The sequence below is a fragment of the Mastigoproctus giganteus genome, chromosome 1, assembly GCF_048544385.1.
Source record: "Mastigoproctus giganteus isolate SK-2022 chromosome 1, ASM4854438v1, whole genome shotgun sequence".
Taxonomy (NCBI): domain Eukaryota; kingdom Metazoa; phylum Arthropoda; class Arachnida; order Uropygi; family Thelyphonidae; genus Mastigoproctus; species Mastigoproctus giganteus.
Genome location: NC_143575.1, coordinates 220,744,258 through 220,761,882, shown reverse-complemented (window position 1 = coordinate 220,761,882; position 17,625 = coordinate 220,744,258). Strand labels below are relative to the sequence as shown.

Sequence of the window (17,625 nt, the reverse complement as noted above, 5' to 3'; positions counted from 1 at the left end):
GGTTTGTTAAGAGGAAATCTTGCCTGACCAATTTGATTGGATACGCAAAGAAAGGCAAAAGAAGAAGATATTTTACAAATATCTTCTTCTTTCGTCTTCTCAACCTCCAACCCATGCACAGTACTAAGTACTATAGCTTCTAATATCTCTTGTGTTTGGGGTTTTCTTTAAAAAAAAAAAAAAAAAACTGAGGTGGATACATTGAAAAAAATAAATAAATAAATAAAATAATAATAAAACCAATAGTATTTGGTACCTATGTCTTTTATACTTTATTCTCATAACTTTTTGAACAGCCACTCATATATAAGCCAATCAAGTAGTCAAAAAAACAGTAGTATGTTTTATATATCAACTCTATTTCATACCTCTGCTAATTTTAATGGTACAAATTCTCCCAAAACCTCTTTAATGAAGGCTTGCCGTGTTATAATACCATTCAAGTTGGAAACTCGTTCAAATGCTATTTTCAGCCGCTTTAATTCTGCATCATTAACTGAAAAATAGACAAATTTTTAACTTCAAAATGCCCATACATAAGGAGTAACAAGCAAAAAATTAATACTGATATGTTTTTATAAGTAATAAGCCATCATCGCCAAAAAAGCTTGCTATTGCTATATAAAATTTTTAATGATTAACAACTATTTTATCAACCCTTTAGTTGTGTCACTCCTAACTGTTACAAACATGGTGACAGTACACTTGATAGATATAAACTTTCTTTTTAATTTCTGGAAAATGTTCATGGGTGTATTGAATATGGAGTATGCCAATATTTCATCTTTTCTTAAAGTATTAAAATACTTATTGTGTGCATTTTTTTAGTTTTTAATAAAAAATTAAATATTTAAATGCCCTGTTTTTTACACCTTTTCTTTCCAAGAAAAATTTAAATATTAATTCTACTGAAAATTAAATAAAAAAAAAAGAAAAGGAAAAACTATTACAGGCATAAAACAAAGATGAAGCTATTAGATTCTTCCATTTTCCAGTTGAAAAAACCCTAAAAAACTGTGCACATGTGCATGTAATTCTGCTTATTATATCTATAAATAGAAATGCACATTAATATATATATATATTAAAAATTTATATATAAAAAATATATTAAAAATGCATATTAAAAATATGTATATCAAAAATGCATATTAAAACTACACATTAAAAAATATGTATATTAAAAATGCATATTAAAAATATGTGTATTAAAATTTTATTTTTAATATACAAATAAATATACTTGAAATAAAAATTTTTAATTTTTTAAAATTTATTTCAAGCTTGGTGCACTTATTTTAATTTGAACTAATTTTAAAATTGAATATTAAGCATGCACTAACTCTCTATCCTGAGTAATTATTACTTTCCATGCTTATTATTCAAAAATAATAACCAATATTTCAAATCAGTCAAAAAAACAGTTTATTATAATTAAAAACAATTAAATATTGTTAGATCACGAGGGAGAGTTTTATAAATAACTTTTAACTAGATAAAATAAATAAAAATTTTAAGCACTGTAGTTTCAGTAAGAGTCACTTTTCCATACTAGCATTACCATGAGTTAAAAGTAGAACAGAAGTGGTATGGTTGTTAACTGCTGGGTGCAATCGTGTTATAACTTTAGACATATAAAAAATAAAAATTCAAAAACCAAACCAAGTAAAAATCTCTCTATATTTAGGAAGGTACGAAAAATCAGATTTTTATCTTCAGCTAACCAATCAACATGGGCTATTACTTTCAAGTTAGACTTCACAGATGCTGCACGACAACTGCAGAGTCAATGTATAATTACAGTAAACATTTTGCCAAAATGTGTTTAACAGTTCTGCCCTCAACTAATTATAAATATTCCTCAAATTAAATGATTAATGCATTTCTGGAGATTGTCAAGGTACAAATGCATATCATTGAAATTATTATTCGGTACTTGAGGCTTGTCACACATTCTCTCAGGTATGGCAATGCTACCTGAGAGTCTAAAACACTCATTGAACTGATATTCAGATGATACTTGTTGTAGTAGTAGTAGTAGTAGTAGTAGTGACATGCGATGCAAGAAAGCAAGTGTATGAGCTTATGCAGCATCAGCCAAAAAAAAATAATAATAATAAAAATAAATAAATAAATAAATAAATAAAATAAAAATTCACACAACCATTCCCTCCAAATGCCTGTCCAGTTCCTCCTTAAATTTATTTAACCTATCAACTTCCACAACGACAGATGGAAGTTTGTTCCAGCAATTAACCACCCACTGGCTAAAGACAAATTTCCGCACATCTATTCTACATCTGTCTTTCCTTAATTTGAATTTATGCCCCCTTACGTTTGTAATTTGAACAAGTAGAAGAATCCCATCAGAATTCAGCATGCTCAACCGATTCAAGGGCTTATACACCTCAATCAGATCACTGTGCAGGTGCCTAGTCTCCAGCCATTGCAATTTGTAGAACTTAAGCCTCTCTTGGTAAGAGGATCCCTTCATTCCCCTCACCAATCTTGTTGTCCTTCTCTGTACACAGTCAAGCAAATCAACAACATCCTAAAATGAGGCCTCCAGACCTGTACGCAATACTCAAGGTGGAGCCTGACCATTGCCTTATACAAAGGACAATCATCTCCTTTCCCTGCTAGCAAAATTGCTATATATCATTGACAAAACCCCCTTTGCCTGCCCTGGCAGCCTGTCTGCATTGCTCAGAAAACTTCATATCTGACTGCACAATTACTTCCAGGTCTTTTTCATTTTCAACAACCTTAAGTGTAGTACCACACAGTTGGTACGTTTCTCTGGGGTTACTTCTACCCATATGCAGTACTTTGCATTTGTCAGGGTTACACTGCAGTTGCCACTTCACAGCCCATCTGCCCAAATTTTCTAGATCATGTTGCAGCAGCTCACTGCCATTACTGTCATTAACAACTCTGCCAACATTTGTATCATCTGCAAACTTAAACACTAAGCCTGATATATCTTCATCAATATTATTGATAAATATACAAAACAACAGTGGACTCAACACCGAACCCTGTGGACTCCACTAATAACATTGTTCCAAGAATGTTTGCTGATGCTATCGAGGCAGTGTTAGGTGGGTCGGAAAACTGCTAGATTGGGGGGATACAAGGACTAATAGATTAAGAGTAGCCACTGGCAGAGGTGAAAGTGATTCTTGCACTGCTTCTATTGGAATGAGCCGCAGCTTGGAAAATAAGATGCAGGATATTTCAGAGACTGCTGGGAATCATTGGGGTACAAGTAAACACATGGGTTGTGTTAGGGTAGCTAAGAAAAAGAACAGGTGAATGTATACTTGCATGTACACCAATGCTAGGAGTTTAGTAAATAAATTTGATGAATTTTAGGTATTGCTCAAAACATCAAAGGCAGATATTGTGGAGATTTCAGAGACGTGGTGTCACACAGATATAAGGAATGCAGAACTGGAATTTGGGGGAGTACAATGTCTACAGAAGGGATAGACAGGATAGGAAGGGAGGAGGGGTTATGCTATTAGTTAAGAAATACATAAAATCCAAGGAAGTGAAGCCAGTCGACACTGCTGGACAGTGCAGTGTCGAGTCAGTTTGGTGTGAAATAAGCATTGGGAGATCAAAATTGAGAGTAGGAGTTTGCTATAGGCCTAATGACTCTGATGAGTATAATAAGAAATTGTACAGGGAAATAGAGTGGGCCAGTAAATCAGAGAGTCTTATAATGGGGGATTTTAATTTCCCAGATATTGACTGAAATTTGGGGACTGGTCACTCACACATTAGCAAGGCTTTTGTGGATTTTTATTGGATGATTGTTTTCTACATCAGCATGTTCGGGAGGCAACTAGAGGGAGTAATACTCTTGATTTGATTATCAGTAGTGATTCTTCATACATTAAGAAAATGCAGATAAAGGAACCACTAGGTGGAAGTGACCACAGTGTGCTGAAGTGGGATTTACCTAAAGAGGTAACTACCATCAGGGGTAAAGGGAAGGGTAATTCAAAATGGGAAGCATTCAAAGAACTTATCTTGAAGGCTACTAGGCTTTACATACCAACTAAGAAATATTGTTCAAGGTTTAGGCCTAAGTGGATGTCAGATGAACTAATGAGACATATGGCAGAGAAGAAAAATGCATGGGATACATACAAATTAACACATGACACAGAAGCCTATGATAGATACAAGTTGATCTGTAACCAAGTTACAAAGGAGGTTAGGCAGCCGAAGGCAGATTACGAGAAATCTTTGGCAAGGGATGCAAAGAAAAACAGCAAAGAGTTCTTTACTTATGTAAACTCTAGAAGGAAGGGGATGAATCAGATTGGTCCACTTGATATCGATGGGTCAACTGTTGATGATCTTGCTCAGGTAGCTAACAAACTAAATGAATATTTTGCATCGACATTCACACATGAGGAGTTATTCAGCAAGGGCAATGCCAGAGGTGTATTCAACTCTGGCAGTAAGTTAGAGAATCTTGTAATAACTGAGAGTAAAGTGGAGGAGAAATTGTTCAAGATAAATACAAGAAAGGCACCTGGGGTGGATGGGATCTATCCAGTTATATTAAAGGAGGCAGCAAAGGAAGTAAGCAAACCCTTAGCCATAATTATGAGAGCTTCCTTGGACTCAGTGGAATTACCCATGGACTGGAGATGTGCAAATGTGACCCCAATTCACAAAGGAGGATCAAAGGCTGACACAAGTAATTATAGACCTGTTAGTTTAACTTCTGTTCCAGGAAAATTAATGGAGGCACTGGTTAAAGAAGCACTGCAGGATCATTTAGACAAGACTTCAGTTATAGCTCAGACACAGCATGGTTTTGTTAAGGGGAAGTCTTGCCTGACCAATTTGATTGGATACTATGATGCAGTCATAAAAGAACTGGATGCAGGGAATAACTCTGATACTATATACTTGGATCTTAGAAAGGCTTTTGGTACTGTTGCACATGGAATACTGCTGCACAAATTGGAGCAGTGTGGCATTGGAGGCAAATTGCTGCTATGGATAACGGGGTGGTTGAGGGGGAGAAGACAGAGAGTGGTAATCAATGGACACTGCTCATCGTGGACTAATGTTATTAGTGGAGTCCCTCGGGGTTCAGTATTGGGTCCATTATTGTTTTCTGTATTTATAAATGATATTGATGATGGTATATCAAGCTTAATGTCCAAGTTTGCAGATGATACAAAGGTTGGCAGGGTTGTCAAGGACACTACTGACACTATGCTACTGCAACAGGATCTGGAAAGGCTGAGCAGATGGGCTTCGAGGTGGCAAATGAAGTTTAACATTGACAAATGTAAAGTACTACATATGGGAAACAGCAACCCCAGAGCAACATATTAACTGTGGTACTACACTGACAGTGGTAGAGAATGAAAGGGACCTGGGGGTGGTTGTGCAGGCAGATATGAAGTTTTCTGAGCAGTGCAGACGGGCTGCAAGAGTAGCTCATGGTGTATTGTTGATGATATATAGGAATTTTTCTAGCAGGGATAAGGAGGTGATTATTCCCTTGTATAAGGCAATGGTCAGGCCACACCTAGAGTACTGTATACAGGTCTGGAGGCCTCATTTCAAGAAGGATGTAGAGATGCTGGAACGAGTACAGAGAAGGGCGACAAGGTTGGTGAATGGAACAAAGGGGTGCTCTTAAGAGAAAGGCTTAAATTTTGCAAATTACAGTGTCTGGAGACTAGGCACCAGCGAGGTGATCTGACAGAGGTGTATAAAGCCTTGAATGGTTTGAGCATGCTCAATGCTGATGGGATTCTTCCTCTTGCTCAGAATAATCACCTGAGAGGGCATAAATTCAAATTGAGGAAAGACAGATGTAGGATAGACAAGCCAGCGGGTGGTTTGTTGGCGGAACAGACTTCCATCCTTTGTCGTGAAGGTTGATAGCCTGAATAAGTTTAAGCCTCAGCTGGACAGGTATTTCGAACGAACAGAGGGGTGAAGTGGAAGTGGTTATTTTTTATTTATTTTTTTTTTTTTTTTTTTTTGGCTGATGCTGCATAAGCTTGCTTTCTTGCATCAAATGCCTCTACTAATGCTAATGCTAACATTAGCCCACGAAGAGCAGCACCCATTGATTACCACCCTCTGTCTTCTCCCACTCGACCATCCTTTTATCCATTGTAGCAATTTACCCTTAATACCATTCTGCCTCCGTAGCCGAGTGGGCAGGAGCGGGAGTGCAGTAGCACACGCTCTTTGAGTAGACCGGGGTTCAAGCCCCTGACTGCTGAATACGGTCAATCTGCCAACCCGCACTGGACCAGCGTGGCAGATTATGGTCCATTTCCCTCAGCATGAATTGTTGAGGAGGCTTCCATCCTGCAGTGGGTTGATAATGGCTGCACTTTACTTTTTTTTTTTTTACCATTCTGCTCCAATTTGTACAATAGTCTTCCATGCGCAACAGTGTCAAAATCTTTCCTGAAATCCAAATATATCATATCAAAATTATTTTTTGCATCCAGTTCCTTTGTAACCACATCACAATAACCAATCAAATTTGTCAGACAAGACTTTCCCTTAACAAACCCATGCTGTGTCTGAATTATTGCTGCAGTCTTGTCTAGATGATCCTGCAATGCATCTTTAACCAGTGACTCCATTATTTTACCCAGAACAGAAGTTAAACTAACTGGTTTGTTACTTGTCACAAAGGGGTATACATTTGCATATCTCCAGTCCATGGGGACCTCCTCTGAGTCCAAGGACGCTCTCATAATTATGGCTAAGGGTTTGCTTACTTCCTTTAATATAACTTGTGAGTCAACTGGACTGAATTTTGGTGAAGTCCAATCATTCTTCCCCAACCAAATGCTCTGTTTGCACCTTCACGATGGTGGGACTGTTAATAACCCTGCGTATACACACATGCCCATTCTGAAACACCACACCTAATATACTGGTGAGCCACTCAGTTGTGAACCAACATAAGCAGGGGTTGAGGTATGGTCTCCACACTGCAGAGAGGAATGTCACCCATCTGTATCACCAGGCAACATTAGGCAGGTGACTCGTCAACTGTTATAATACCACAGATTTGCTTATTGGAGCTTGAAGTGGTGAAAGCAATATTTAGTATCCAGAGAAAGGCTCTGGTGACCCTCATATCTGCCATCATGGAGAATGATTGATGTCTTCTGAGGTTATGATAGGCATCATGGTGAGATCCAATCTTCTGTACATTTCATAGGTACAGCTCTAAAAAAAATATACGGAGACCAGCCACGAGATCGACCACTGAAACAAATGCATCGGCAGGAGGCATCTGGACCAGCTACTGTATAATCTCGGTACCTCTACTCTGCCAGACAGTGACTGGAAGGAGTCCAAATGTTGTTTATACAGGGGGCATTGTTGAGCAACATATTAAGAAGCTGTGTACATTTTTGCTGTGTGTGTACACCACATCCAAAAATTTCAACACTTCATACATATCCTCTCTGTAGTTTTATTTATGCACTGAACGAATCATCAATAGTCAAACTAATATAACAAACTTATCTGTAAAAACATCTAAACCTTCCAAACACTTCCTCATTCATTTCACAAATATATGTGATCTCAATTATAATCTCAAATGATGTCCATTTCCACTTACAGTCTCCATAGCATCACAATTTTTCTAACAGAATTCTATTTATTGGTTGCCATATCTATAAACTGCACAATAAATGCTTTTACTTCAAAGGTGGTATGTGTGACTATATCTGCTCCAATATTCCCTGGCAGAGACATGGTAATTTGAAATCTCCTCATCAATTTTTTCTGCTTAAAATCTCTCTATCCCATTCTGTCACATTCATCCATTGTCCCTACTGTTCTCCCAAATCCAAAAATCACTTGGAATGCTTCAACTCCTTTCTCTGAAACTATTTTCTTGCAATCCAACTTTCCTAATAGTAAGTTAACTTTTCTGGTGATTTTAACTTGCAAATACAGCTAGCTGCAGTTTTCTAGTCACAAGGAACCAGCTGGGTGGGATATGCTGAGGCTTTTCCAATTACTAATGACTTTGCACAGAATGTTCATTTACCATCCAGAATACCAGACAATCCTAACCACACACCCAACACTTTCTTTTTTGACCGATGCTTTGTAAGCTATTATAAAGCATTTTTAATATCAGTGTTAACATTAGGAGTAGTATCAGTAGTGGCAGATGATGCAAGAATGCATCATCTGCCACTTCTAATTCTAATCCTAATATTAACCCAACACTTTGATGGGTTAATATTAGGATTAGTATTACTAATCCTAATATTAACTACTACTAGCATCCTACTTTAATTCTAACTCTTGCATTGACAGTCTTGGTAAACTGCCTCCCACCATTCCCAGTACACTCCACTCAATGCCTTGTGGTCATCCATCAAAAAGATGTCAGAAGAAGTTTACACAAATCTTGATGCCAAGAAAGATCCAGGTCCTGATGTTATTTACCAACTTGTTCTCAAAATATGTGCTCTTGAGCTTGCACCTGTTTTTGTTGCCTTTTTACACTATTATTCCAGTGGAGTTTTTTCTTTTTTTTTACCTTCTGCTTAAATTTTCTCACATCCAGCCAGTTCCTAAAAAGGATGACAAATTCTCCCAACCAATTATCGTTCCATTGCACTTGCCTCCACTCTTTCCATGTAATGGAGAAATCCATTAGGCGCAAACTCCTAAACTAGCTCGAAACCTTCCATCTGATCAATGATCACCAATATAGATTCCATCAGTGTTAATCCACTGGCAATATACTGGCTTATGTTACCCATCTATGGCCAAATTCAGTGGAAGTTTGCCGAAACTCAAGTAGTTGTCCTTGACAGTTCTAAGGCTTCTGATTGTGTTTGGCATAAATGTCTTATAAACAAGCTTCCATCTTACTGACTGCCAACTGTTTTCTGCAACTGGGTATTCAGTTTTCTCTCTAGCTGCTTGCTATGGATGATGGTAGATGGATCTCTGTCTTTTAATTTTTCCACTAATGTTGGTGTTCCCCAAGTTTCAATTATTTCACCCACTCTTTTTCCTTCCACTGACTGGAAATCCTACCCACAGTTTTGATGATGACAGCACATTGCATTCAACAAACAGCTTCAACTTCAAGCATCCACCACTGCCAATTCCTTAAATGCTAATCTCCAAGTAATTGTCCAATGAGCAAAGATAACTTAGTTAATTTCAGTACTTCCAAAACTCAGTTCTGTCTCAATCTTGCTAAAAGGAGTCTGCTGCTCCTTTGCTTATCATCAGTGACCTCACTCTAGACAAGACCACATACCTCCATTATGGACATGCGGAAATTTGCCTTTAGCCAGGGGGTGGTTGGTTGGTGGAACAGACTTCCATCCCTTGTCGTGGAAGTTGATAGCCTAAATAAGTTTAAGGCTCAGCTGGACAGGTATTTCGAACGAACAGAGGGGTGAAGTGGAAGTGGTTTTTTTTTTTTTTTTTTTGCTGATGCTGCATAAGCTTGCTTTCTTGCATCAAATGCCTCTACCAATGCTAATGCCTCTTGGCATCAGCACATCATGAATATTACTTTCTATGCATCTAAAAAACTTTGTTTTCTCTTTCACTCTTGGTGTTACTTTTCTTCGAAACAACTTCTCCCTCTTACAAATCTCAGATTCACTCTACTATTAAATACACATCTGGGGTTGTGCACCCAAAACCTCTCTTAGGCTTCTAGACTATTCACAAGAGGGCAGTCAGGTTAATTAATGACCCAGCTTACAAAGCCTCACCATTCTGTCTCAGAGATGTTATTTCTGCTGTATGCCTTTTCTATAGATACTTTCATGGATTATTTAGAATTGGCTTCCATAATTCCTCTCGTCTTCCAAACCCATACCACAACCACCAGCCTCCTTTCACTGCCGAACTCCAAACTCACAGAACCAACTTTTTCTTTTCCTTATTTATCACTCCTACCTCTATTTATTGGAACAACCTTCCTTCACATGTATTTCTAAAATACTACAAACTACAAAAATTAAAATCTAATATCAACAAGTTTAACCTTTTGTTCTTGGGGTTTTCAATGGGAGGAAAAAAAAAAAAAAATGGCCATGAAAAATAACGTAAGGCTCTGTCTGCTTGGTTACTTTTTTTTTTTTTCTGTACAGATGTATTTCTTAATATTAATGTTTTATAAGCATTGTATATTAAATTAGAACAGATTAACCAAGCAATTATTACATGAATGGTGGCATGGCACCTAACAAGTGCGATTTTCTTAAAAACTTTTCGGTGTTTGAATTATCCATGGACAATATCAATGGTATTAAGGGTAAGTTGCTACAATGGATAAAAGGATGGTTGAGTGGGAGAAGAGAGAGGTGGTAATCAATGGCGCTGGTCTTCATGGACTAATGTTATTAGTGGAGTCCCACAGGGTTTGGTGTTGGGTCCACTGTTGTTTTGTATATTTATCATGATATTGATGAAGGTATATCAGGCTTAGTGTCAAAGTTTGCAGATGATACAAAGGTTGTTAATGACAGCATGCTACTACAACAGGATCTAGAAAATTCCTGTCATGGACGTTGGCAAAAATTTTAACCCCAAGGGCTCACATCTGGTGAGTATGGGCTTGGCACACCCAGGGTCCTGAGTTGGATATCATAATTTTTCTCTTTCTTGGTGATTCCTTTCTTCTCTCTCTCTCTCTCTCTCTCTCTCTCTCTCTCTCTCTCTCTCTCTCTCTCTCTCTCTCTCTCTCTCTCTCTCTCTCTCTCTCTCTCTGGGTATTAAAGAATTTTTTTTTTTTTTTTGGCTGGTGCAGCATAAGCCTCAGGCTTCCTTGCACCATATAGCTAATAATAATAATAATAGATGTGCAGAAATTTGCCTTTAGCCAGCAGGTGGTTAATTGCTGGAACAAACTTCCATCTGTCATTGTGGAAGTTGATAGGTTAAATAAATTTAAGGAGGAACTGGACAAACATTTAGAGGGAACTGTTGTGTATTTTTTTTTTTTTTGGCTGATGCTGCATAAGCTCATATGTTTGCTTCCTTGCATCACATGCCAACATTACTACTACTACTACTATTTCAACTTTTCTTAAAGGACTGCAATACTTATTTTATTGCATGTCTTTATTTTGTAATTAAAAAAAATAATTTTTTTAAAAATGTAGTGTTTTTATTATTTTTATCACTTGTATTTCCAAAAAAAAATATTAAATCTGGGGGAAAAAATGTATAGGCAAATAATATCAACATGAATCTATTATGATCATATACATATTTCTGCTTATTATATATAAATACTTCTGAAAAACTGTACATATTTAGATACTACTCTATACTTCAATATTCTAATTTTTTCAAAATTTTATTTCAAATTTGGCATGCTTCACAGCACATAACACCTACTTATTTTGCTTCCTGCAGAGTAGTGTTTACCTTTAATGAATATTATACTGCATTTCTGAATCTTTACTATGTGAAAACAATAAAGCTTATATGTTTACTTAACTTGTAAGAGTAGAAAGGCAATGAAACTTGAATGTTAAACAAACAGAATTGACAACTTCATAGTAAAGACAGTTCTCACAGTACTATTTACACAAATTAAAAGTTTTACATAAATGGTGCTCATGTTTAATTACTTTGTGGAAACCATAACAAAAAATCAGCAACTACTGCAATAAAAGTTATTTAGGAAGCCAGAAATAATTTCAGATTTTCAAACATTAATTGCAGGGTAATGTGGAAATTTTTTTTTTTTATTAAAAGGCATCCCCTCAGGTTCCACACCACCACTGCCAAGTTAAACTTACACAAAAGTCATTTGTGTCATGTGTATAATGTGTATATTAAAAATGGATCATGTTTGTTGCTTTGATTTTTTATCAAGACCATATAAGATTACTACAAGATCATGGGATGTCATTTATGTCTATAAATATCATATAAAAAGTGGCGATTTATTAGATATGCTACTGAACAGCAAGTATTGGTATTAGCCATAGAGGGAAAATAAGCCACAGGCTTCTGTTGCACTGGCAAAAAATAAACTAATTAAAAATAAAAATTCATAAAAAAAAAAGAAAGGAAATAACCTGTGTTTCCATCCTTGTGTAGGCAACAATTCAATGGACCTTTGAATTTCCCCTAGTTGTAGGCCTCAAACTACCCACATGGGTAACTTATTCCAGTAATTAACAACTCAATAGCTAAAAGAAAATTTCCTACAATCCAGTCTAAATCTGTTTCCCTGTAATTTGAATCTATGGCCTGTGGTCCTGGAATCATTAATAACAGTGAAAGTTTCACCTTCATTAATTTTACTATCACCTCTTGGGGCCTTACAAAACTCAATGAGGCCCTTCTAAAGTGCTTCGTTGTCAAGCTCTGTAGCCCACATAGTTGAAGTTTTTTCTCATTGGGGTGCTCTTTTGTGGATCTCACCAAGAAAACTGACATTCATTGGACTCTCATGAAATGCAGTCTTCATACTTGGACATAGAATTTAAGGTGCAGTCTTACAATTTTCATATATAGTAGGATTGCAACCTTCCTATCTCTATAAGCAAATGGTCAATAAATCATTGCTAGGAAACCATGGGCCTTCTTTGTCACCTGTTTACATTTCTTGGAGAACTTCACATCCAACAATATGTCCACCCTTTCTTCCCTACTAATTTTAATTCAACCCCGCCAGGTGTACAAGTGTCATTAGAACTGCCTTTACGTATTGGTGATACATTGACACTTCTCCAATGCACAAGAAACTCTCCCAAGTCCAATGATGCCATCATAATTAACCTTAATGGTTTAATACACTCTCTCACCACCTTCTTCAAGATCACTGGCTGTGTGCCATCAACTCCAGGAGTCTTACTTGCCTTAGGGTCGAAAGTTTTTTTTAAAATAAGCAATCATCTGTAATTTCAATATCAATAATTTCATGCTACTCAGACATTACAAGAGGGGTTTGTAAGGGGTCTGGATTTGTTGTGGCATTACACTGTTACTGAAAGAGCGTTCCCTTTCATGAAATGGATAGGTATACCTAATGAAGTGGCCAGTCTAATTACCCAATCTTCCTAGGTTTTACATCTGGCAACAAGCAAACAGATAATGAAAAAAATAATACTACAGGGTGAACATGAAGGAAATGTACCTGACATGCAAATACTTTGATGTAAACATATTAATCAACATAAAACAAAATAGCCAATTTTTATTGCAGGGCCTCAAAGGAAAAGAAAAATATGCAAATAAGGATTGTTTTGAATTTTATTGGTGCATTAATAACTATGGCTATAATGCACCAATGCAAATAAGGAATACACTGATCAATGTTATGCAAATTAACTTGAATGTATACAGTCAAGTCCTTGTATAACATGCGCTTACATTACCTGAATTCGATCATACAATTTATAAAGGAACGATGACACATATAACACGAACCAAATTAGCTTATGCACGATTCGGCTTGGCGTTTACAAGAAATGGCAGCCAAACTTGGCAGAATCACAACAGCTGAATGCAACACTTATTGCGTTGTTTTACTCAGTTGCTACACATGTGCTGCTTTGTTTGTGTCTATCTTTTTATTCTTTTTATACTGTAATTGTGCTTTATTCCCTAAAAATGAGTAAAATACTTAAACGGTGTGAAAAGAAAGCATGATGGTGAAGATACTGCAGGTTCAGAGAGAAAAAGAAAAGCAGCTAAGGTAAGGAAAGCCAACATGAGAACCAGGGCAAACTGCTGGACAAACTAGTTTGCCGCTACCACAGTTTCTCCCTGTATTCTTGGTAAACAGACTGTGTGTGTTATCAGTAGTGGCAGTAGAAGTCAAGAATGATATATTGATTGACATGTCAGTGTAACAGATGAAGTTAGGAAACCTTATTTCCTAACTTAACCTTTAAAGTTAAGTTAGGAAATAACATAACCTAACTGCTGAGAACAATTAGAATGTTATTCTAGGAAATAACATAACCTAACCGCTGAGAACAATTAGAATGTTATTCTAGGAAATAACATAACCTAACCGCTGAGAATAATTAGAAAGAATGCAGAGAAAATAAAAGCAACTTTTATAGCAAGAACAACTAAAAGTGTAACAAAAGACATTAGATCAAGACAAAGAATTGGAAGAGATGGAACATCTGTTATCTGTTTAGATAGAAGATCAAACAAAGAAGAGATCAAGAACAAGTTTGATTACAATAAAAACAAAAGCATTAGTAATATTTTATTACATAAAAATCGTATAATACTCATGTATTTTATTACGATTAATTATTGTTTGGTAATATTTTGGTTACAAATGTGTGTTCAACTTTGGGTGGTCGGCACCTAACCCTATTTTTCCCATAAGGCTGTTATTTATATTGCATGAGGGTTTCTAGGAACACAACTACCATGTTATACGAGGAGTGACTGTATTACACTTCACTTCAAAGGTAAACAACAAATTATATGCAATAACATAATGTGATGAGAAGGTCACAGGATGATGTGGTTTCATATCTACTTTCATATTTTAATTGGACTATTTTTGATGAAAATAGACACAACCTCACCATATCCATGAATGGACAGATATGCAGATAATCAGTTGCAAAATTTGGTTGTTTGGGACCTGAATCGGTCACGTTGAGTCAGATGATCTTTCAACATGATGAGGTGTCGACCAAATATTCACTGAAAAATTACTGCATTATTAAGCAAACATTTTGGTACAAGAAACATTGGTAGGTCTATTTCTATTCTGAAACCAAGTAGCTACCTTGCAGTTCACATTTTATCCCTACTGATTACTATATGTTTATCTGAAAGGCTGCATCTATGCAACAATCACCCAAAAGATGTTTGGATATTGAGGACCCAGTGTACTACCATTTTCCTTATCAATATAACTAGTTTCAATGGCCATTACTAGTACAGATGGAAAATTATTCCCTCAGAAAACATAATTACAAACTTTATATTCTTCATCCATGTACTTGTAACTTTCTGTTGTCTATTTATTTCAGCACTCTGGGCTATTAGGGTACCTACCTGAGGCCAGGAGCTGTCTATTTCTATTCTGAAATCTTTACTTAATGTTGTCTTCATTCAGTGCTGAGCTGAGCAGGGAATATGCAGCAGTTTGGTAGAACCAAGTTTCAAAAGGAGCAATGCAAGAATCACGTACACCTCTGCATGAGGCAGCTGTTAATCTATTAGTCTGTGTATCCTCCCCAACTAGCAGTTTTCTGAACCACCTAACACTGCTTTGATAGAATCAGGAAATAATCTTTCACCCCTTATATTTAAGTGTATTCCATTCACTTAAAAGATTGCTCTGTACTTGTTAAATCCTCAGCTGTCCTACTCTTAATATCATTAGTACTAATGTGTATAACAATATCACCTTTTGTTCCATTAAAAGAAGACAGTTGCCCTACCTCAACTTTAGCCCCTGGCAGACATATTCTGGTCCTATTCCATCCTTTTTGTACAATATATTTTCTGTTCCTTAGCAACTGAGTCAGCAACTATAGCTAGCTGCTTCTTGTGGGACCAAGGAACTCTGCTGTGGAGGATGTCATTGTGTTGTCTGATGCTGGAAAATAAGCTCAAGCATTAGGCTGTGCAGCAGAATGCTTGATAAGGTCCTCTCTTGTAATCCTTCTAGTTCATCAACCCTATTCTTCAAGCCCATCAGAATGCTAAATTTGCTTTATCTCCTCATTCTCTTTGCAATGAGCACCTACAAAGGCATCCCTTCTCCCACCACGGCCATATTGCGTCTTACTAAAGATAGCTTTGCAAAGAGAGAAATAAGAGAAATAAAGAGAATACAAATAATAAAGTCCTGATTCGCAGAGAATTTTCCTGAGAAGTTTTCTTCTGAACCAAAGCATTCTCACTACTTTGAGCTCGCTGCTTTGATGCTCAAGTCTAAGGCACAATTGTAGTCTAAAATTAATTAAAAGATGGCACCTGAACTAAAAGATACAAAAATAATAAAGCTACACTAATCCTGCTTATTTCATGGCAGTACAAACTAAGCAATTTTAGATTATGTTACATCATTTATAGTTTATGGAATTAATACAATATATGGCTTCTAATATAACAACCATACACCTAAATTATTTTCATAGAAGACTGCTACTAAATCACTAATGCACTGCTTCAATTACAATGAGCAGTGGCCTGGAGGGCAGGGTGCTGGGGTTTCAGGGACTGGTGGGAGTTTTTTTTTTTTTTTGTTTTGTAGTTGTTGGCACATCGGCTTCTGTGGCCATAATGCACCTCCCAAGGTTTTTGCAGTACTTTGATCCAAGCCCGAGGCGGGATTCAAACCCGCAACCTTTGGGTTGCCAGGCAGGCGCTTTACCCACCCGGCTAGCCAGGTCGGTCTGGTGGGAGTCATCATGAAACAATAATAAATACAGACTGTGTTAGGGTAACTAAGAATAAGAATAAGAATAGGTGCATGTATACTTGCATGTACACCAATGCTAGGAGTATAGTAAATAAATTTGATGAATTTAAAGAGCTGGTCAGAACATCAAAGGTGGATAATGTTGGGATATCAGAGACGGTGTCACAAAAATATAAAGAATGCAGAATTGGAATTTTAGGAGTACAATGTGTACTGAAAGGATAGACAGAGTAGGAAGGCAAGAGGGGTTATGCTATTAATTAAGAAAACACAAAATCTCAGAAAGTGCCTCCAGTTGACATAGATGAACAGTGCAACAAGTCAGTTTGGTGTGACAAACACTGAGAAAGCAAAAATGGGAGTAGGAGTGTGTCATAGGCGTAATGACTCTAATGTGTACAACAAACAATTGTACACAGAAATGAAATGGGCCAGTATTTCAGATTGTATTATAATGGGAAATTTTAACTTCCCAGATATTTTGATTGGAACTTGTGGGGTGGTCACTCACAAGACTTTTGTGGATTTACTGGATGATGGTTTTCTGCTTCAACATGTTACAGAAGGAAACCAGAGAGAATAATACTCTTGATCTGGTTATAAGCAGTTTTTATTCATGTATTAAGAATTTTCAGATAAAGAAACCACACTTGGCAGTGATCACAGTGTACTGATGTGGGATTTACTTAGAGATATAATTACCATCAGGGGTAAAGAGAAGGGTTTTTGCTTTTGCAATGGTAACTATAGTGGTCTCAGACATTTTTTAAATTCTATAAAGTGGGACCAACTGATGATGTTACCAAGAGCAAATTCTAAATGGGAAGCATTCAAGAATTCATTGTGGAGGCTTTTCGTACCAATTAGGAAATACTGTTCAAGGTTTAGGCCTAAATGGATGTCAGATGAACTAATCAGACTCATGGCATAGAATAAAAATGAGTGGGATGCATATAAATTACCAGGCAACACAGAAGCCTATGGTAGATATAAGCTAGTCTGCAATCAAGTCATAAAAGAGGTTAAGCAAACAAAGGCAGATTATGAGAAATCTTTGGCAAAGGATGCTAAGAAAAACAACAAAGATTTCTTTACTTATATAAACTTTAGAAGGAAGGGGATGAATCAGACTGTTCCACTTGATATTGATGGTTTGACTGTTGATGATCCTACTCAGGTAGCTAACTAACTGA

At 36.6% G+C, this 17,625-nt stretch overlaps 1 protein-coding gene across 1 annotated transcript in view; it reads right to left on the bottom strand.

Annotated features, from left to right (window-relative positions):
* Usp32 (Ubiquitin specific protease 32) overlaps positions 1 to 17,625 on the bottom strand; it is an 837,997-nt gene that overhangs the window by 798,476 nt on the left and 21,896 nt on the right. The window contains exon 2 of the mRNA XM_090368859.1: positions 369 to 496. Within this exon, the coding sequence (XP_090224985.1) occupies positions 369 to 496 (128 nt within the window). The remainder of the gene's footprint in view (positions 1 to 368; positions 497 to 17,625) is intronic.